Source organism: Lissotriton vulgaris, chromosome 11, assembly GCF_964263255.1.
Source record: "Lissotriton vulgaris chromosome 11, aLisVul1.2, whole genome shotgun sequence".
NCBI classification, from domain to species: Eukaryota; Metazoa; Chordata; class Amphibia; order Caudata; family Salamandridae; genus Lissotriton; species Lissotriton vulgaris.
Window position 1 is genome coordinate 1,104,386,967 of NC_141699.1, and position 23,548 is coordinate 1,104,410,514.

The window sequence follows — 23,548 nt, forward strand, 5'->3', positions numbered from 1 at the left end:
ATTCCTGCACTAATACTAAATGGATTTTTCCATATTCAATTCATCCATTCATTAAACTCATGATTCCTGCACCAAATTTAGAGCTAAAGGAACTACTCAGTTTCCATTGGTGAAGCTTCAGTCTGATTTTGAAATGTAAACCCTTGACATTTCATCCTGTCAAGGGTCTCTAAGCCGTCAGGTTACAGCGGTGCTCACTCTGAAATATTTAGGGCCAACAAGCATCATCGATTAATGTTGTCTTATCACTGCCAGCTGAGGCCTGGTGGTGCCAGGAAAGAAAATGTTGTAATGCCCCTGGTATACAAACAGAAAGATCCCTAAGCATCAGGGACATTAGTATTTTTTTTCGGGAACTATCCCTTGTAGTGAACTTTGTTGTCACAAAACAAAATGAAATCCTGAGCGGCCACTTCAGCATCCAACATGGTAACCAGCCTCGCAGTCAATAATAATGGAAATACATCTGATGTACCTGCAGGTCCACCTTAATTATTGAGATGCTTCCAACACAAGGCACTCGCAATAGTAAAAGTGAGGCCCTTTGTTAATGTTTCAGTGTTAAAATCTTATTGTGCGGCACGGCTAAGAGCCGCGGCAGACAGGTGGCCATGAGGGGAGACATCAAGAGTCTGTGGTCCACAGATGCCTCAAACATTGCTGTCAAAACTTCAAAGTGGGACAAATTAGTCTACAGATGTCCTGCTGTTGTTAGTAGCTTCACCCTTTATCCTGATCTTCCAGTGGACGGAAAGTCCTAACTTTGCCAGAAGTTGAATAAGTTCTTCCAGGATAATACAATTACACCCACAATTTCAGGAACCCTGGGCCATGGGAAGGCCAACTGCAGTCACCTGTGGCATGACTTTGGATGCTAGAACCGGTCAGATATTTCCCTGTTCATGAAGCTGAAATGTAATGTGAAATGTAATGTGTTTTTGAAATACCAGTTCCAATGTTGGGGCTACGAATTTAAGTTTCCTAATAATTAGAATTCTGTTATATATCACAAGTTAACAAAGTTGATTCTGCCTCTGATTTTTCAACCAAAATACCTAAATATGCTCTTCAGCACATTGCCAGTTTTGTCAATCTTGCACTAAGGCACGTTCAGGGATGATCCTGCTAAACAAATACACATTTGGCACAATACACAGGAGTTGCTATTCTTTACATAATGTATACAACAAGGGGTGGTGAGGGACAGAGTCTCTGAATTAAGCAGAAAGCTCTCACCCAGTCAAGAGATCAGGGCTAGATCCAACACCGTTTTTTTTTTTTTTTGTTGCTATTCTTTACATAATGGGCCCGATTCACAGAACTAACTGAAGACAGAATCCTAAACTTACTACTTTTGGTATTCATAGAAGTTAGGATTTTGTCTTAAGAATGACTTAAGACAGACTTAAGACAAAATCCTAACTTAAGTCTGTCTTAAGTCTGTCTTAAGACAAATTTAAGACAAAATCCTAACTTCTGTGAATACCAAAAGTAGTAAGTTAAGGATTTTGTCTTAAGTTAGTTCTGTGAATCGGGCCCTATGTGCCTACTTAACTAGACTCACCTACCTAATGGCAGAAGGCGCCTTTCATGCATCAAAATGGTTTTAGTCCAACAAGTTAGCTCTAAAAACCTATGTATCAGTACTGCTGTGATGCTTTTAATATTACACATCTGGGTGGTGTAAATCCAGAATCAATCCCATCTGGGGCAGTTGAACACAATTAAAAGTCAGACAAGCCATTTAGTATCAAATATGTGAGCTAGTCTGTCAGACAATGTAAAAACTCCGTGAGACCAGTTGAACAAAATGGATTCCTTCAACACGTTTATTGAATTCTAAGTTTGAAAAATAGTTCATTGTGGAGTAGTGTCTCTCACTCAATGTACCCCGGTCGAAACTTCCCAGTTTCATCACACAAGAGATTCTCATTTGAGTGCTTTAATGACATCTCTTAAAGAGACTGAGTTGTTATTGTCATTCACACATCTTCTGTATCATTAGCTGAAAAGTGCCTCAACCCACAGTCATTCTATCTATTGTTTCTGCTTCCTGCCTGGAAGCCACGCTTACTTACCGACCCCAGTCAGAAACAACACTCTCCTCAGATGCCTTGTCAATGCCCCAATCTCCTGGGCTGTCACTATTGGAGGGATCATAAAATTGGCCAAATTGTAGTTAGGACAAAGACCCCAAAGCTTCACTCCTTGACTCTGAAAAATCTCCATGCTTAAAATGTAAGTCCTTATCTCCTTCCGACATCAAGACACACAGCCTGATCCTATCTTAATACACACTACCTGATCTTATCACCAAGACACACTGCCTGATCTTATCACCAAGACACACTGCCTGATCTTATCACCAAGAATCACTGCCTGATCTAATCAGCAAGAGATCACATCGTCTGATCTTATCACCCAGACACACTGCCTGATCCTATGACCAGGACACACTGCCTCCTCTCATCACCAAGACACACTACCATATCTCATTCTGCACAGACCCATCAATGTTAAGCTGCAAACCACCCTCCCCCCAAGCCTGAACTTTGTTATCTTTTGAGCAAAGTCTTCTGTGAATAATTGAAGCCCCTAGCAATGAACTGCAAAACAACTTGTAGAGAAATGTAGGATGTGAAAGTACAGAATGTCTCACTTACGTGGCCACCAAATCTCTTGTAACTTCTATTAAAGGTGTCTCAAGATGCTCCAACCTATCTGGCACAGTACCAGCCTCACCTGCTGTTAACAAACTACGCATACTTCTACCAATTTCTGTAAACAATTAAGATTTGGCCATGAACACTACACTCTCAAAGACCCCAACGTTTTTCAAGCCATTCTAAAATCTTCCATGGTTTGTCTGGTTCAAGCCTTCTGCTCTGTCTTCCAAAAATGTATGACCCTTCCTTAGAAATTTACAGTAAAGATCAAAGGCTCTAAAAAGTTAACAAAAACCTAACTAGAAAAGCTCCAACAGAACCACCTCATTTCCACCAGATGACTGGTGTGACACAGTCTCTTCCATGCAGTGCATCCATGCTAGCTTTGTTGTCTAGCTTTTCTGAAATGACTCAGACCACTCCCAGCCCCTACATAACCTGAGGTCCCTGAGAACACAATCTCTGGCATTATAGCTGAAGACATTCTTGACTTTCTAATCAATGCCTAAAGCTGCCGTCATCAATTCCTTCAATGTTTGCCTCACACCTTCCCTTTGCCGAATCAGTCCCCATACTCTTCTCAAGAACCTGTCTCTCTACTTGAGTCAACTACTAATGTGATACAGCTGTGCACTAGCTATCTATGAGTATGCAAGACCAGCTAAAGTAGCTCCACCAGTTGGTGGGGCCTTCTCACCCTGGCCACCGCTAGACATGGATTGACTATACCCATGGTCCTTTTGTTTGATTGGGGCGATCTCTTTGGAAGCTGTACACTGTGTTTGACACTGCCACTGTCATAAATAAAGCCTCTTGACCAACTTGGGAGCACACTTTAATGATGTCAGTCAAGGCTATCCAACTGCAACCAAAAAGTGAACATATTCTTCGTGTTCCTCAGAGAGAACCGACTACCGAGTCCTAGGCTGACTCTTGTCAGCATTTAATATCAAAGTTCTTCCAGAAGAAGGAGTTATTCAGTGGCCTGTGCACACCTTTCGAATAATATGACGACTGCGCTCAAATATGCCTCAAGGTAAATGCGGAATCGCAACTTAACTCTTCAGTTGCTTCAGTGTTTCCATCTTGTACCTTGTACGTATCAAATTAGGGAACTCCACAGGAACCAGCCTATCTATCGTATGGTGATTTACTTTCATCACCATTGTTAGCTCAAGAAAAGACTCGCCCAGTCCTATCTCTTGCGTTGTCTTCATGTACTCCGTATACACGCAGCTAGAGAGGTGACGGAAGCTCCTGAATGAGGTGAACATCTCTCATTCTCAGATCTCTTCACTGGTTGTGTTTCCATACCATAATCTTATTTAAAGTCATATACATTTTTCACAGCTGTAGCTATGGCAGGTCTCTGGAAATGTACATTTTTGTAACTCTAGGCACATTCCTAGGCGATCTCCTCGCTCAGTCTTCCGTCACCCTAACAGTCATATGTTTCAAGAAAACAAGGATGAGGGTCTGACTTTTTTGGTTCAGTCCTTCTCATGCTGCAGCTCCATTCCTTTGGAACTCCCAAAAATGTTGTCTCTGTCCCTTTTTAGGAAAACAGTCTTCCCTTTAACCGACCGGTGTAACAGTTTTAAGCTGCAAAGACATTTCTATACAAATGGTTTAATATTTTATATTTTGATTTTCCCATTAGATCAATCACATATTGGTCAGTGTACCTGCTCATATTTCGGGAGTGAACATATCACTTGCTGGCTCCTACGTGATGGTGACCACAGACTTTGGACTCGAGCTTCAGTTTAATGGCGACCACGAGCTCTTTGTGAGAGTGAAAGAATACCACGAAGGCGTGTTGTGTGGATTGTGTGGGAACTACAATGACAACGAGAAGGATGACTTCATGAAACCAGATGGCGCTGTGGTTCAAGACGTCAACGACTTTGGAAACAGCTGGAGGGTGCCTGATGATGAATGGAAGTAAGTACCTTCTCAGATGACACTCACTAATTGTATAATACAGAGAAGACACATAGAATACAATATGACAATGACTATGGTTGTCCAAAGTTTTTTCACATTGGCATTTATTTGTGATTTTCTAAGCTTTGCACTTAAGAAAAGTGTGCACAATTTCTGAGATTAGATTTGCCGTCATATGTTCAAAGATGTTCTGTATGTTGAAAGGTACTTTTCACCACTTTGTGAGATGATTTTCACTAATAAAAAATAGCCAAGATAAATATATAAGAATAATGTTAACTATGTGCCATGTCTCGTGGAAAAGATATAATTTGCACACAAATTTTGCTAAGTGTAAATCTTCACATATTTTTTAACTTTGCAAAAATGTGCATAGAGTTTGCAAAATTTACATAATACAACTATATCCACTCCTAATAATGCACAATACATTTGTAAGGTGTACTTACTTTGGTAATAACAGGAAGTTAGATGAGTTGTGTTATGTTTTTGTTTGAATAATGAAGGTGATCCTTTGCTGCCGGTGCATGTGTTATTACTTTGGGCGAACAAATGAAGCACAGTGAGTTGTAATACATGGCATTCATATAGGGGTTTTCCTGAAGAAGGGACCTGTGTCGTATCAAATGTTTGTGCACTTTAGGACTGTCGTGCTCATTCAATGTTCCGATAGGTGGACCTCATTGTTCCACATACATGATAACTTTGTTAAGTGAGAGATAGAATTGTCCATTTCTATATAATAGCTGATTGGCCAATATTTCTAACCCCCAATATTCCTAAGCTATCCTGGAAAGCCCTCTTGCATTGCCACAATTACTGATGCATCCTTGTTTGTCCATTAGTTGCAGTTCTACGATAATCCCACCCATATTGTGCTCACCATCCTTGGAACAAGTGTACGGAGAACAGTGCAAGATCCTAACTACAGGAACTGGCCCCTTCGCTCCCTGCCATGTGCTTATACCACCCCAGTCATACTTTGAGAGCTGTGTCTATGACGTGTGCGCCAACGGAGGGAGCTCTGAGCAACTCTGCCAAGCCCTGGGCTCCTATGCGTCAGCCTGTGAAGTGGCCGGAGTACACCTGGGAGACTGGAGGAAGGGGACCGTCTGTGGTAAGTTATTCTGAGTTTAATCATTTTATTCAGGTTTAATACATTCTTTTTATGCTATGTGTTTTATTTAAAATATAGATGAATATATCGGGCAGATTCACTGAACTAATCTGAGATAAAATCCTAAACTTACTACTATTTCCATTCACAGAAGGCATTTAGTAGTAGTAAAGTTAGGACTCCTAACTTAGCATCCATGGACACGCAATTAACCACGAAAATCTTGCTTGGGCATTCTGATGGATACTACTTACCACTGTTTCTTCAACTTGTGATTATCCCTTGCCACCAGACTGGATGTGAAAGAATGTTCAAAATAGCCCCAGTGCACCACAAGGTGGCATCGTGCAGCTCCACATCGACTCCACTTCACCCTGGAAGTGACGACTAAAGCTGCATATTGTGCCACCAATGTGCGCTGATGGTTCCTTATTTTCTTTGCATTACATGGATCCGGAACTACCTCCTACTTCTTTGTCGTCACTTGATGAGCTGTTTTACCCAGATTATTTACCTGTGTGCAAGGAAAAACGCCCAACCAAACCTAAAGGATTTAAACCTTCTAGGGGCTGTCACAATCATTTGTTGGTGACAGATTCCTACAAGGTGTATCTCTGGTGTTTGCAGTCATTCAAGGAGTGTAGAAGATACAGATTTGTTCCCAGGCCAGTCCCACAACATGATTTTGTCATGTACCAAGTCTTCAAATAAGTCCAAGTCAAAAAAGAAACACAAGAATTCCAAGTGGGCCTCCTAACAACCTCGCTACTCTCTGTCTGTGAAGTCACAATAACATCAAGCCGCCCAGCCCGTACCAAAGAGCTTATTCCATAGCTGATTCAGATGCACCCTACATTTCCAGATCTGTCTGTGATACCACAACAGATTTAGGCATTTAAGGATGCCGTACTATGCATTATTTGCATCCTACAGGTACCCTCTTGTGCATTTTAAGGCCCATGGACCAGCAGAATTAGCCAATAGGGTTAGCAGCTCTTCCCTTGAAAGCAACTGTTCCTCCTGGACCCACTTCAGGTTCAATTCTGCCTCCGGAGCCATGGACATGTACTGCTGACAAACCCTGGGGAGCTGTTCACATACCTGTGTCCATAGTTGCAAATTGAGATACTGGGCAAACCACTCCTGTCCAAGGTCCTGTGAAAATGTTAAGTAAAAGTGAAATCTCCCCCGCAGAAATGATGTACACAATTGTGAATAGCCCCTGCGCCCAACACACACGCACTTCTGTCTGCTCATGAGCCAAGGTTATGCTAGATAAATTCCAATGCATATCTGCAGTCCTGAATAAGAACATGAGAAAATGTTGCACAAGACCAAAGTTTGTCTGTCAGTGCAGTGTAACCAGTGGCATTGAAGCCACAGCGTAGAGGTCTACACAGTTATGTGTGGGACTGGGTAATTATCACTAACGGTGTAAAAGGGAAGGTGGTATAATGGACAAGTGCCTTCTGGATAAACAGAGTGCCCAGCTCCAGCCCTTAGAATAATAAGCCATGGCTGACAGGATCATCCTAGAATCCAATCCCTAAGTTTGAACCGTAGTAACAGATGAGGGGAGACATCCTGCGGGCTCCCACATCCTAACATATTGCACTAATACTGAAGGAGAAGCAGCAGAAGAGTATCACTAGCTTATGTGTATGTGAGGGGAGGGTGCACTGGTCCAATCAAGAGAATGCTCTGTATCTCTAGTCAATTGGAGCACCACTGTACTAACAAAGACAAACAGGCAAACATGCATTAGACCAGGTTTGTGGAGTTGTCCCGTCAGTACCTGCTGTTGTGAAGGGAAAATGCTGCGCCACTGCATGAAGGGCAGGTTCAGTGTAGGATCAAAGAATAGCTGTCAGGTGGGTTCAAGGTGACTGAAATGTTTACTAGCAAGCACAAATAGCTCTAAAAGGAGCAACAAACCCTGCCACATGCTCCCAGATTTAACCACCAGCCGCCTGCACTTCTCAGTCACACACTAAGCATGCCGGAAACTATATTCCATATTCTACTCACTCTGTTATTCCACAAACCACCACAAAATAATACTCTGTGACACTCTTTATTGTCTAACAATCTAATAAACATAACCATACCAAATAAGGGGACAGTTTCCCAAAAGATATAACCTAAAAAATACCCTGCAAACAAATTCTCTAAACTAGAATGAGCAAAACACCGACTAAACCCTATTCATAGACTTCAGCCTTCAGTCAGGAAACAATAATATTTCCTTCATCATTCCTTCTTCAAACGAAACACCCTATAAACCTAACATTACCATGTTGGGGCCTCATCCAACCCCATAAGTTGCTTCCCTGTCAGACACTACAACTTCCTACTCACACATCAAAACATTACAGCCTTTCTTATCGTCTATGTCTAATCTGTCTGTCGTCTACTTGTTCTGAATTACAACACAACACTACTCTGTTCAAATTCTATACCCTTCCCACATCTGACCATACTGCATAACACTTCTCCTGCTTTCACTGACTCTGACAACTTTGTCATTTTTTTACCAAAATCCACTGCGTATATAATCACTACAGACAGCTTTACCTGTCATTTCCAATACAGAGCATATCCTGAGAGGGAACTTTTGGCCAGCACGTTGGTCATGATTGGATGACTTTCTCGTCTGTCTCAGTTTTGATGGCTTTCCTCCCTATGTATGTGTTTGTCCAACTCAGGAGCATTTTGGTCTTACGGTGTTATTTTAAAAACCTTTTTATTGTTTTTATTTTTTAAATAAAGCACATCCAAACACATAAGGTTCCAATGTATGTTTACAACAAACAGCAATAGGGTCACACGTGACAGATTTTGTCAAAATTAAGGTGACATCCCGGGATATATATATATATATATATATATATATATATATCACCACAGCTTCTTCTCCTACGAGTTCGTAGACAAAGACACGGCACAGCAACAGTTGATTTCTTCACGATTTTAATTACACACCATGTGCAAAAATAAAGTGCATCAAATGGACGGTCTACGCGTTTCGGCTCCTGCCTTCAACTGGACCATAGAGTCCTTTGGTCTAGACCTTACTTAAATATAGTGATATGTGTCAGTACCCTCTACTATTTCCATGGTCATCTAGACCTCCAACCCTGCATAGTAGATGTTATGGCCAGTACATACTCGCTATCATTTTACGTGAATGTTAAATTTACGTGAAGTACAAGAGTGACCCTATACCAATAAAAATGAAGTATTTACAATCAGATCAAGTTTCTTCTATATACAGTGATTAGATATCAAATTTGGATTATTTCAGTAAAGTACTCTCAGTGACCTGTATAAAGAAACCAAGGTAGAAAAGGGAGAAAGGGAGTGGTTTTCAAAAACAATTATTGTAGGTATTCAATTTCTACAATATTTAACTAAGTAACAACAAGGAGGATAAATATCCGCTGCAATTTGAAGTATAAAGTATAAAACAATATGTGGGTGTGTTCTAGATTAATGCATAATATATCCATATATAATCTGTATTTAACCTGTTATTTACAATTATATACATCTCTAGATCATTCATCGCCATTTGCAGTTTTTTCCTTTACAATGCTGGAAAACATAATTTATGTAAAGTACTTTATCTAAATATGTCCTCTTTTTAGTTGTACTTCTTTGATATTCATAAGTTTTTGAATCTCATCTTTCCTGATCATTTCTTATGATCCATTCAAGTTTCTACTTCTTGTGATCTGATTGGTTCCTCTAGTTACTGATTTCATAATGATTTCGGGTATGTGCTCAGTCCAACATCTTACATTTCCATAATGTACAAGTTATCATACAGTTCTATAGTGAAAGATTCCACTCTTACAATGTCATTGATCTTTTCTATTCCATTTTACAAATGTACATGTAGTTCGGCATCCAAATTATGGCCAAATGGTACCTCTGTTCCCATGCTCAGTATCATTCTAGATTCAAGACGTCTTAATTGTACCAACTGGTCTCCGCCTCGTTCCGGGATTTTGCACATCTTGATCCCCGAGTATTTTAGAAGGGCGGGGTTACTCTGATGATGTTGAGCAAAATGTGTGGCCATCGGGTAGCAAGGGTCCTTGTTTTTTATCGCCCTTAGATTTTGGAGTATTCTCAGTTTTAATTTGTTCACTGTGCTCCCGATATAGTACTTTCCACAAGGGCATTGTAACCTATAGACCACACATTTTGAGTCACAAGTAATGTGGTCTTGTATGGTTTCCATTTTGCCATTTTGTAATCTGTAATTCTTGATGTTTGTTCCATGCTCACAGGCTTTACGTTTGTGGCATTTCCAGAAGCCTGGTGTTGTTAGCCATGTCTGTTTTCTCTCCTCACGCAATACTAGATGGCTCTGCGTTAGTATGTCTCTTAGGGAGGAGGTTTTTCGGTATGTAATACTTGGATTTTTTGTCAAGGTTTCTCTCAAGGTGTTGTCTAGAAGGAGGACTTGCCAATGTTTTTGAAAGGCTTTCTTCATGCTAGTACTTTGATTGTTAAAGTCCACTATCAGTCTAGTTGTTTCACTCCCTTGACTTGTCTCTTGTTCCGTGTTAATTCTTGATCTCTTAAGTTTCGGAGTTAGTAACTCCTCTCTCTTTTTCAGATGCATCCTATTTTGTGCAATAGATATCACTTCCATTGGGTATCCTCTTTCAAGGAATCTGGCACTCATTTTCTCTATTTCCTCAGTTAGATCTTCTTGTTCGGAACAGTTCCTTTTTGCTCTCAACATTTGTCCATAAGGAATACTCCATTTCATTCTGATGGGATGTCCGCTGTTTGCATGTAGAATGCTATTACATGCAGTCGGTTTTCTATGGATTTCTGAGCAAAGTCTATTATTTTTTGCAAAAACTTCCACATCTAGGAAGATCAGAGAGTGGGAGCTGATTGTTGACGTGAATTTTAAGTTGTATTTATTATTGTTGAGAGAACCAATTAATTTTTCCAATGAGTTTTCGTTTCCGTCCCATATGACAAACAAGTCGTCTATGAAACGACACCAGAGTTTGATTTTTGGCCCCTCAGAATTCTCTTGATCTTTTTGTATCATGTTACTCTCCCATGCCCCCATTAGAAGATTTGCATATGTGGGTGCAAATGATGTCCCCATAGCGGTCCCCTGTTTCTGGAGATATGTCCCCCCCCCAAAAACAGGAAAGCATTATGGGTCAAGCAGTATCGGAGCATATCCAGTAGCATGTTTGAATGTTCCAAAAAATTCACAGATCGTGCTTTGAGTACTTCCTTCACTACCTCAATGCCATCCTCGTGGCGGATTGAGGTATAAAGTCATGCAACATCTATTGTCGCCATTTGATAAGATAGTTTCCATTCACATGTAGTGATTTTTTGCAAAAAGTCCATTGTGTCTCTCAGAAAAGAGGGTAGGCTTGTCACATAGTTCATAAGAAAAATATCTATAAATCTAGATGTAGACTCCAAGAGGGATCCTATCGAACTTACAATTGGTCTCCCTGGTGGACAATCTAGTGACTTATGAATTTTCGGTAGAAAATATATAGTTGCCATGATCGGATTGTTTGTTTTTAGATAACTATATTCGTCAAAATCTAATAGACCTCTGTCTTTCCAGGTTAGTAGCATAGAGTGGTATTCACTTGTCCATCCTTCCATAGGATTTGCAGTCAGTTTTTCATAATGTTCCTTGACTTCCAGCTGTCTATTCGCTTCCTCAATGTAATTTGAAACATTTTGTATAACGAGGTTGCCCCCTTTGTCAGAGGATTTTATGATTATTGACGTATCATTTCTCAAATCCATCATGGCTTTTTGTTCTTCCGGAGAAAGATTTTGTTTCCTCATTTGTCCATTTTTTGTAGATTTATCTGAAATTTTTGTTATTTCTTCGACCATAAGTTCTTGAAATAGGTCCACTTTATTGCCTGGCGGGAGTTGTGGACAGAACTTTGAATTTCTTTTCAGTCCACTATTACCTCCTAGGTTCGTGGATAACCCAATGTTCTTACAAAAGCTGATTTCCATATCAGGAGTGATCGTATTGTCCTCTTGGCTGGTAGAGGGGATTTCTTTAATTGATGCTAGAGTTATTATCGCTGTTGGGTCTTTTTGTGCGACAGTTGATGTAATATCATTAGTTTTAGAGACATATGTTTTTTTGTTGCTTTGATTCTTCTCAGCGAAATATTTTTTTAATTTCACTTTCCTGCAAAATTTGTAAAGGTCAATGTGTGCGTTGGGTGCATTTATAGTTTTTGTCGGGCAAAAAGAGAGACCTCTATTTAACAGTTTCAAAAGAGTATCCGAAAGTTGTTTATTAGATAAGTTTATCACTATGTTGTTAGACATGGACATTCTCTTCTTTAGGATTATTTTTGCTTTCCTTTGCCTCGCTTTGCTTTTACTTCTTTTTCCACCCCTTCTGGTTTTTGGTTTGTCGGGGGTTTCTTCGGAGGACGTTGTTCCCTTCCCCACGCATTGGATCTGCCTCTTCCTCTTTGTCGCGTGACCATGTGTGCTAGCTTGATCTCCCCCCGAAAATCCAATGGTGTTGCACTAGACTCCCCTTCAACAGAGCTCACTTCCGAACTGTCTACATCCTCTGTCGGCTCATTGGTTCTATCCATATTTTTATCCATGGCAACATGACTTCTTAGGGTGTCATACTTTCGTGCGAATGTATAGATTCAACCGTTCATATAGTCCAACCTATCCCTGGTGAACTTATTGGCTTTTCTCTTCTCTACCTCCATCTCATGTTTTGCCACTTTCTTTTCCAGGTTTTCCATTGCCTCTTTGCTTTCCTCAGATGTCGGAATGTCTGCGAGTTCTGATTCTAGAGCTGTTATTGTGCTCGTGATTTTTTCTAGTTTCCTCTCTGCATGAATAATTAGAGTCCTCATTAGCTTAAAGGAGCATTCATTTGTATCTGTCTGACATAATTTTATCAAATCAGTATCCAAGTCATTTAAGGTCGGTATAATTAGGATCCTCAGACCTCGCAGGACCCTCTTGAATTCAATATATTTTTCCAGAGATGTTTTTTCCCACCATTTATTAATTTCTTGGATTCGCTGACTTTGTAGTTCTCGTACTATGTTGGCAAGTGTTCTCTCCTTTGTTTTTTCTGCTCTATCCCCTTCGGCATCAGAGGTCATTGTGGGAGGACTATCGTCATTCAGAAGCTCGCTCGCCCTTAATTGGCGATTCCTTGTTTTATCCGCCATTCATGAACTATGCAGGGTTTGGTTGTTATGTTCTTGTTGATACACAATTTTAATGGCCAGGTGTGTATAGTGTTTGTAATCTTATTGAGGACAACCAGCTCCCTTATTCCTAAAGTATGCTGGACCTCAAAGAAACGTGTTTGTTGCTCCCTGTAGAACACACTGTGTTTACTCGGTTTTCCAAAAATGCTGCACGACCCCTTTAAGGATTCTTCAGTTTCGCCGATGACGTACTCTCTCGGCTTCCTCTCTGGGTGACTTGCTGATTTTTCCCGATTAACTCGGGTGTAGCCAGGCTATGTACGTTTCAAGGTGAGCGTTATTTTTGTTTTAGGACTTAACTCTCCTATGTTTTGTTTGCGCGCTACACCTCGGCTTCCCTTGCAGGGGTTTGTTCTACCGATAGGCGATTGCCCCTCACCCCACCCGAACGCAGCCTCCGCCGCGCTGCAGAGTTAGAGTTTTATATATATATATATATATATATATATATATATATATATATATATATATATATATCCTCCCCCATGCACCAATCAATGTCTCTGCCCCATTGTTCAATTGTGGGTATAGTCCCCACTCCCAGAAAGTCTAGCTGTATTTCGCCGAGCCACTCTCAGTCCCACATTGGAGAAGAGTTTCCTCAGTGTGTCACGCCGTATTCCTAGGATATCCAGTTTCTCGTTAACATTTTGCTAATGCATTTAAAGATGGCCACCATGGATGCATGCACAGCCAATGTGGCCATGCTGCTCTCTTAGAAAAACCTTTCCTAAAATAACATTTCTAAGAACATTACAAAAACATTCAGAGATAACCTGTCTTCAAAGTCAAAAGGCATTAGAAAAGCCAATAGGTTTCACTGACATAATCTATTGGCTTTGTCAATGCTTGTGCAAATCTTGATACAAAAAATCCAATGGGGGAAATTAAGTCAACCATACCATACAGTTCTCAAGAACTAGCCTGTTTTGTATTATTTAATCCTGCTGTTGTAGGGTAAATGTGTTCTATATATGTTTTTAAATTTAGTCATAGTGTTATTGATATGACCCCAGGCACCATTGTTGAGGGATTCAGCTGAGGGCAGAGAGCAAACTACCGAAATCTACCAAAAGTGAGTGCTGACTCAGTGTTGACTCTGGGACTCAGAGCTAAATAGTTTGATAATAAAGTTTACTAAAGTCGTTTGTCATTGTAGTCTGGTCTTGTGTGTGACTTTTAAATGTTAACCAAATAAAACATTTAATGATATAACTCTTTACGTCTTAGATCAGACAACAAGCACACCAAGAACAATTACAAGTTCGCCCCACTTAAGCACATCTATACCCCCAACAATAAGAAGTACACCTGACACAAGCATGACAACGAGAAGCACACCCGGAACAAGCACAACAATGAGAAGCACACTCAGAACAAGCACAACAATGAGAAGCACACCCAGAACAAGCACAACAACTAGAAGCACACCTGGAACAAGCACAACAACGAGAAGCACACCCGGAACAAGCTCAACAATAAGAAGCACACCTGGAACAAGCACAACAACAAGAAGCACACCCGGAACAAGCACAACAACGAAAAGCACACCCGGAACAAGCACAACAACGAGAAGCACACCCGGAACAAGCTCAACAACAAGAAGCACACCCGGAACAAGCACAACAACGAGAAGCACACCCGGAACAAGCACAACAACGAGAAGCACACCTGGAACAAGCACAACAACGAGAAGCACACCCAGAACAAGCACAACAACTAGAAGCACACCCGGAACAAGCTCAACAACAAGAAGCACACCCGGAACAAGCACGACAACGAGAAGCACACCTGTAACAAGCACTACAGTAAGCACCACAAGCACAAGCACTACAGGAGGAAACAGACCAGGAACAAGCACAACCACAACCCTTCCTCCACCCACAAGTGAGTATTAATATGTGTAATATATACGTTAGCTGGCTTTACTATGGATGTTTTCTGCTTTTCACATGGCAGGTGTTTAACATTTTGGTCATTACATCATGAAAATAAGAACTTATTTTTATATTGCACTGTAGACCTGTCTTCTGCTCACTGGTCTACTCATTAGGGCTTTCACTCTCGGAGCAGGAGATCCGAAATCCAATCCCAACTTCTCAGTTAGGCCCTGGGAACTTGTTTCCTCACACGTCACTTGGCTTGTATGCTAAAATCATGGGCACTTAAAACAGTCTCACTCCTAGAAAGAAGTGATATATAATACTTGCCTTATCCATTTTTATTTATTCATGGGTTTAAAATGTTAACTGTTATTCAGAAAGTGAATTGAGATGATTTTCCATCATGTTATCCAGGCGGTTATTTTTCGTAGACCACGTGACAATTTAATGTAGGTAAGGTCTAATAATTGGGATTGGTCTCTTGGCGTGAAAACCAGGTATTTATATCAGCACTTTCAGTAGTACTTGTTGCATCCGCCCGACAAGAACCACCGGTCACTTCATTCAGCTTGCATCACTAACAGTAAACGTCTGCTGATGCATTGACCTCAGCATACTGTGCATTAACCCACCTATATCTCTCAGAAGCTTAACACATTCTGACTTAGCACTGCCTCAAGAGAAGTCATGTGGTCTTCCTACATCCAGGCACTCTGGAGGCGTGAAGGTAGAGAGCAGAGTCACTCACATGTCTGATACTTCTGCCACTCTGCTGACTCAGATTCAGGGCCCTCACTAGAAGATAGGCACCCAGGACTTCTTGCTTCTGGCCCACACCTCTCAGTGCCCTGCAGAATTAATTTCTAAATCACAAAACTAGGCGTTATGTGCATTTTTTACACAGCGGGGCCTGTAATGGCAAAGACCTATAGTGTGCACCATATACTCGATCCGCCAAACAAATGTATCCTCAAACATTATTTTTCTTTTAAAGAAGCTGCTTGTGCTGATAGCAGAGAGGGGCCAATGCATGAGTCTGGTGACCCTGGCCCCACAAAAGCTTCTGAATGTCTCTACTATTAGTATCTTAGGGTTGTGTCATATGTTGTTTCTAGATTCTTGAAAGAACAAACTCATCTCTGTGGGATTGAGCTCAAAAGGCAAATATAAACCAATATTAAGTAAAATAGTATTCTATAATGATGTCCGCTTTATTCAAAGTATCATTTTTTTGATGACGACAGCATCCTTGATCCTCCCATTCAACCATCAGTTTGCACAGATGTGTTTGGTTTACTGTGTGTCTCTGTACTGCTTGTCTTTCTTATAGGCCAGGTCACCTGCAGTGCCTCTGGAGACCCGCACTACAACACATTTGACAACAGAGTCCATCACTTCATGGGCAACTGCACATACATGCTAGCCACACTTTGCAGCCAAGGGAACAGCCTGCCTTCCTTCAATGTCTCTGCAACCAATGAGTTTCGAGGCTCGAACACCGAGGTCTCCTACGTCAACTCGGTGCACGTAGATGTCTACGGCAGCCGGATAACCTTGCTCAAGAACAAGAAAGTGAACGTAAGTTGTCTAATCAACTGTCTGCTGTCACATGAGAGTCAGGGCCATACTCTGGAGGTGCTGTGGTGTGCAACAAGGTGCTTGCGGGTTATAGAATGAGCAGCAGCCACTCATGTGCCTCCTTCTGTGACATGCACCAAGTGGATGTATATTTTACAAATGTGTTAAGTTCAAGACAGTAATCAATGTTTTACATTAAGTGTGTCCTTTGCTCATTTGGGGATGCATCTGACCCATTACACACACTGTGCTACTGATGTGATTGTAGAGAAGAAAGGCTGACAGGCAGCACGCTGTGCCCCCCATTTAAAAGAGAGTCTAAATCCATTACTTAAGAGGCACTTGGGTGTTTGAGGTGCCCCGTAAGAGGTTGACGCCACAAACTTTACCCCCCTGTAGAGGGATCCCTGCCCTTTCAATGTAGTCCTATTGGTCCCTCTGCCCTAAAAGGTGAAACAGGCGTTTGAAATTCCTGGTCCTACTTCAATGCTGCACTGTCTCTGGTGCCAAAAGGACAGGGCATTGTGTTCATAAACATGAACACTGGCTGCACCATGAGAGGAGATGGAGCAGACCCTAGTCTTCTACATCAAAATAGTGGTGGCCCTGCTCTATCTCACTTTCACAGAATGAAGAAAAGTGGGTCTGCCTGGAAGGAAATCATCTGCAGTGGGAAGTGTTGTATGGAGATGAACATAAGGTCCAGGTGGAGAGCTTTGCCATGAAACTTAACCCATTGACTGCAGCGCGAATTCCGCCGCAGTGCGGGCATTTTAAACAGTGGGCGGGGTTCGGACAGCCCCCGGCCATCCTCCCACACACCCACCGTCCCATGGGACGGCTGGGGGCTGTCCTCAGCACGGAACGGGTTAAAGGGCTTTTGGACTGTATGAGATTACTTGTTGTAACAATGATTTTATTGGTTACTCTCACAACATCTCACCCAAGATAATGCCACAGGGGTGACTATATGTTTTGCTGTAGAAGGCAGTAGTTGTGAATTTTGTGAGGAATAGGAATTGGGCTCTGAGTGAAGGTTTCTTTCTATGATCAGAATTTCCTATAGTCTCTTGGGTGACTGTAGGCTAGAGAGTGAGTTTGTTGCTAAAGGAATAGTTTCTCAAAAGCAATGTCAGATTGTCTGGAGAGATGTTGAAAGGGGTTGGCTGATGGTCATAGCAGCGTTGAAAGACACTGTCCTTTCAAAATGTGCCAATCGTAGATGTGTCGGTAGGTGTTTATTAGGAGAGGATGATGAGTGTTTGTGTGTAGAGATAGTTTGACTGACAGGAGTCCTGGACTCTAGAGGGTTAACTAAGAAGGTTGTCAGGAGGCTGATGAGAGCAGGCAAAGTATCCACGGCTGAGAGTGACCTGGGACGTTCAAACCACAAATCCATGGCTTCTGGGTGACAAACCCAAGATTCTAGAGTCCAGTGAATGGGGGCCTCAGGAATCTGATTGTCAATGACAGGGAGCCCAGACCTGGTTCATAAGGGGCCAGTTTAGACTTTAAATGGTCTTAAGGTCAATGCTCTTACACAAGAGATACTGGTTCTCCCCGGAAGAATCAGAATTTAGGTGTCTTTACGCATGAGCGGCTTGACAGAGTCGAATACTTAAATGACGGGGAAACCGGGGGAGTGCAAATTTCCAATGATTTGACTGGTTTCCATCAGAAACTGGGACCAGCACTGGTTTAAGTTTAGGTCCTACTGTATCTTTAAATAGAGATATTTCCAGTAGCATCTATCCTGAAAAGATGGTTCCAATGGTTCTGAAAGCAGATTGACCAACCCTTAGAGTTAAACAGACACAAAGGCCATGAGTGAAAATTAAAGCCCTCGAGTCCCTCCCAGGATACGTTCTGGGTCGGATGGCTCATGTGGTAATCCCGACACAACCACAGGTGCAGTCGTTCGGCCTTATACATATGTTGCTAAGTACTTCTGACCCACCAGGGTGCTCAGGAGAGACGTCCGCCAGAGGTAGAAGCAGATGGCCTGTAGTTCTACTTTCTATATTAGTTGCCTCTGCCACCAATCCTGGTGAAGAGACAGTAATCCCTCTCCACTATTTCCCCAGTCCAGTAGAGTCTAGTTCTCTGACAAAGCATCAACCAATTCATCTTGGAGCACCCTCTAGTGGCAGCGGTGATGCTGCAAGGCAGACATGATCACATGGCAGATTAGAACCCACATGGTAAGTTTGCATGTTACAGTTATCTATACATGAGGGACCTTTGTTGTCTCAATTGCAAGTGCTCTCCCCCTTTTCTAGGCATTTTTGTATATAACTTCTCCATGCACCCCACAACCATTCTTCAATCATTCCCCTGGCAGGATATAGTCATTCTCTGGCCCTTCTGCAGGTGTTTTCTGCTGAGATTCTCCAACTATTCCTCAAATATTTTTCAGATATTTCTTAGGTATTGTAAAGGCATTCACTAGGATACTTTGAGCATTCTGCAATCAGTGTACATGCATTTCCCTAACATAAGGCAGGCGCATTCAGGCATTTGCCATGCACTGCCCGGGTATTTATTGAACATCCTTCAAATTATTTGGTCATCCTCCGAGATTCCATCTGCGTTCTGAGTTTAAACTTGAGCTTAATACTTATAAACAATTATAACTTGGAAAAATATTTTGGAAAATGATGTATTTCATTTTAAATCCCAGGTTGTTTTGCTGCTGCTCAAGTTGTCTCTATCTACCTGTAAAACTCCCTCACTGATCCAATTTCAAAAATTATCCAGTCATCTGTGTTTATCTAACCTCAGTTTTGATCACTCATACACACCCAATACTGAGTCCCATATCTTTCAAAAATGTTAACAAATAGGTTTTCACTCAATTGCTTCTTCATTTACTAAGTACCTGATGATGCATTTGCTTGCTCATATTCACTCATTTTATGCTCATGTAACCTAATCAATTATTTCCTACAATAGTTCTCTCAGCCAGTTCTTAATTTACTCATATTATTTTGAATCCCTGATTGCCTACTCACTTCTGGTCTATTATTATTATTCAACACACGTGTACTTGCTATCAATGAGTTCTTCCTTCACATATTAACATACTCAGTTTAAATGAGGTTAAATCATGCATTCGTTGGCTCAGTATTTCTCTGGTTCGGCCTCCAGCTCAGCCTGTTTCTATGTAGGGTGTGCACCTTGATTTCAGTGAGTCGCATCGCTCTTCTTCACTCTTCTCCCTGCAGGTGAACGGGAAGCGCATGGGTCTGCCAATCGAGATTGGAGGTGGTAGAGTCACTATCAGGAACAGCGGCATCTATGTTCTTTTGCAGACTGACTTCAAACTAGCTGTACGGTTCGATGGAAACCATTACATGGATGTCTCTGTGCCACCTGCATACGGCGGGCAACTTTGCGGGTTGTGTGGTAAGTAATGTTGGGGTGTTTGTATAGTTGTTGTTATACATGCAGATGCAATAGCCAGTGTCTTGCACAGCTGAGTTTGGCCAAGTACTACTATGTGGTGGTCTTTCCCATGGCACCTCACAGAAATATCTCCCATACTTAGGGCATTTACAGAATAAAGGTTCAATGCAGTGCCCGCTATGTTCAGTGTGCTGACTTTCCCCCTGTCAGAAGACAAGCAGGGCTCAATCAACCATACACCTCTGATTACTTCACAGGTTGATTAAGAAATCATAGAATGTAGTCCATCTTTAATGTCTGTCAGCCACACGGTCTAATCCAATCAAACAAAAGGAACACTGAAGAGCCAATGATGGTGATGTTCATTTTAGTGTCCTCTCCTACTGCGGGCACCCATGCATGCTGGGACAGATTCAGGCGATGGATACCAGCTTGCAGTCACAACTGGTGCTGTGAGAGTGGATGGTGATAAGATGCCAACTGAACATTTTCCTGGCATTGCATGCATTTGAAAGGATAACAAGTTGCCCAGATAAAGAGTAATTTTACATCCAACAGGCTCTCCTGGGTACAAATAGTCTCTTAAACATCGAACATCCCAGTATTTCTCACAGGCACATCAACATTTAATGTATCAAACTATTCCAGGAGCATGGACACACAGCCAGATGTTGGTGAAGGTGTGACATTGTTGCCAGTCTTGTTTTGCTACAGACTCTCCCAGTGTTTTAAAACTAGACCAGAATACCCACTCACTAGATTATTGTGCACAGCCCTCAATGCCTCTCTCCTCTTTTCAGGTAATTATAATGGCGACCCAAGCGATGACAACATAAAGCCTGACGGAACGACTGCAAAAGACTCAAATGAGCTGGGGAACAGCTGGATACTGCTGGAAAAGAATGAAATGTATGTACAAGTCAACATCTGTAATATCTTTTCAACATATATGAGATAAAATACACCCTGCCTTATATTATAGGGATATTGCAGGTCACCGAGGAGTTCCACAACCATATAGAAGAACAAGACGGAAGGCCAAGTTCATTTATAAGTTCATAGAATTCAGATTTACATCTTACCTGCAGCCCATTGGCCAGCTTGCATTCTTTCTTGTCACTGGAAGAGACAGTGCTAGGTCTGGTGGGTGTTCAACAGAATGCGCGGCGGGCTTGCCCCATAAAGATAAGATAGAAACAGTGGGAGGTGGGGGGGGGGTGAAGCTCTGACATTGGAATTCATCTCACTCCATGAAGAGACAGGCGAGGCTGTAGGACTTGGGACATGTATGTCCTATTTCACTCATGAAGAAATAGTGGTGGCATTTAGAATATGCCTGTGCTGCTGTACATAGCTGTCATCATGGAGTGAGACAGCTACATAGGGCAGTGCCTTACCACACAGCCACCCACTGCATCACCCAGTGACATAAAGGACCGCCTCGAACTGGCTGCAGCCCGTAAACCAATGGCGCTAATGTGAAAATGAGCAAAACCCCTTTGGCTCAATACTAACTTGCAAACGGTTCTTACAAGAAATTGCGCATGCACTTTCTTATTACATCCTCCTCCTAACATGAAAATATGCCTGTAATAAGAAATTGATGTTATATTGGTTATAATTAGATTTTTCTCCTTCACGTAATATATGATCAGTAATTGTAGAACCAAGACTAGAATACAAGCAGTTGAATTTAAAATAAAGCTTTGAAAGTTCAAACATTAGTTCCTAAAGTAGCAGCATTTTTGATCTAAGAGAAGTGAACACATAAACACATAACAAACCATACAAAAAAAAGATCTTCTCATAGATCTGATCTTCACATCACAGAGGAAAGACCTTCTGAATTCATGTTTGTTTCTCTTCAGATGCTCTACCGGCGGTGGGAACGAGGCGTGTGACCCTGCGCTTGAGACCGAAGTGCAGAAGGATACAGTGTGTGGAATCATCACTGACCCCACAGGTAGAGGGCGCTCGTTGTGTGGTGCTTTGTGTTCATTGGGATATAATTTTAGTTCTCCGGCAGCCTTCAGTTGCCTTCATCAACATGCCATCCTATGTACAAAAACTCAGCTCATTTCTATATATTATTTGAAATAGTATGACTACTCGCACCTATAGATGTACAATCATATTCATGAGTTTAAATTAATATGGATGTAAATGGAGTACTGTATGGCACATAGGGTGCACGTAGTAGTATAAACATGCAAATACACATGTTAAATACAACCTTTCTATGCATTATTCTAAATAGTATAAATACTTACACCTATAGATGTAAATTCATATTCATGAAGTACAATTAATATTGGTGTAGCGGGGCACTGCATGGTATATAGAGTGCACGTAGTGGACGACCAACCACTGGTTTCTTGAGCATAATGAAAACTACTGGGAAAAGCAAGAGCCGTTATGTTCCCACCCCATACGTTTCTTTTCTGGTAAATTTGTTGCGGTTTGTTCATCTCAATTAGAAAACATATCCAGAAAATGTATTGTGAGGAAAAACCATTGATGAAATTACTTTGTAATGTTGATCTTGTATAAAGGATACAACTGCTCAGATAACTATTTATTGAGAAACAATAGCAGAGAAATTAGCAGGAGTACTACAAATGTTTGAGCACTGAATTCTTGAAATTGAGTCCGACATGAGGTGATCGGAGGGCGACCATGGCAGAGTTTCAAACGCCCTTTTAGGTCATGAGTACATTGGTTTGATGACAGGTCCTGCACCACGTCCTGAGGATGAACGCAGTGCTTGCAGGGCTCGGGCATATTAGTGATGGCTTTAGCTCCACAGGCAGGACTTGGATCCAACGATTAGATTAGTTTGGTGATGGGAGCTACACCACAGCCTTGGGTCAGACCCAGTAAGTCTTGGGGTTTAGTAGACTGGATTGATAAAGGGGTCCTACATCATAGTCTGGGGTTGGACCCAGTAAGTCTTGGGGTTTAGTAGATTGGATTGATGGGTTCTCCACCATAGTCTAGGGTTGGACCCGGTGATCCGGGGGTTCTAGTATGTTGGTGCAGTATTGGCTCCTGCAGCACAGGAGGAAGTATGACTCAATAATCTCAGAGCTCCTCAGCATTAGGAAAGCAATAGTTCCTGTACAACTGCCAGAAGCAATTATCAAGGGTCCCAGCACCAGAGAGGGTTTGTCTTTCTGTTTTTAACTTGTCAGACTGGAGTTTGGAACAGCATTTGTTTTTACTGTGGTAGGGAGAGGGCTTTAATTAGAGGTTCCTCCAGGATGTTGGGTTAGTATTGTCCTGATTTAGGGAAGATAGTGTGAAGTCCCATCCCTGTATACATGTTCATGCACAGAACTGCTTGTCCACATGTTCCTCACCAGAGCAAGCTTTCATGTACACATGTTCTTTCCTCCAGGCATCTTCAAAGACTGTCATGCCAAGGTCCCACCACAGAACTTCTTCAAGAGCTGCGTGTTTGACATGTGCGCCACCGGAGGACAATCCTTGTCCCTGTGCTATGCGCTGCAGGCCTATGCAGCACATTGTACCAACGCCGGAGTGTGTGTGCAGTGGCGAAACAACACTTTCTGTCGTAAGTTGTCTTCTTTACTGAGAATTTCCATAATTTGAAGGATTAACCACAGACCTAAGTTTTTTTAACATCCTAAAATGAGAGTTTTTTTTTCTCTCAATCAA

The 23,548-nt window shown here is 41.7% G+C and overlaps 1 protein-coding gene across 1 annotated transcript in view; it reads left to right on the top strand.

Annotated features, from left to right (window-relative positions):
* The window catches only part of LOC147684240 (uncharacterized), a 270,590-nt gene that overhangs the window by 204,590 nt on the left and 42,452 nt on the right, over nt 1-23,548 (top strand). The window contains exons 80-87 of the mRNA XM_086944641.1: nt 4,327-4,610; nt 5,459-5,730; nt 14,235-14,891; nt 16,218-16,465; nt 19,690-19,870; nt 20,671-20,779; nt 21,739-21,833; nt 23,268-23,444. Of these exons, the coding sequence (XP_086800767.1) occupies nt 4,327-4,610; nt 5,459-5,730; nt 14,235-14,891; nt 16,218-16,465; nt 19,690-19,870; nt 20,671-20,779; nt 21,739-21,833; nt 23,268-23,444 (2,023 nt within the window). The remainder of the gene's footprint in view (nt 1-4,326; nt 4,611-5,458; nt 5,731-14,234; nt 14,892-16,217; nt 16,466-19,689; nt 19,871-20,670; nt 20,780-21,738; nt 21,834-23,267; nt 23,445-23,548) is intronic.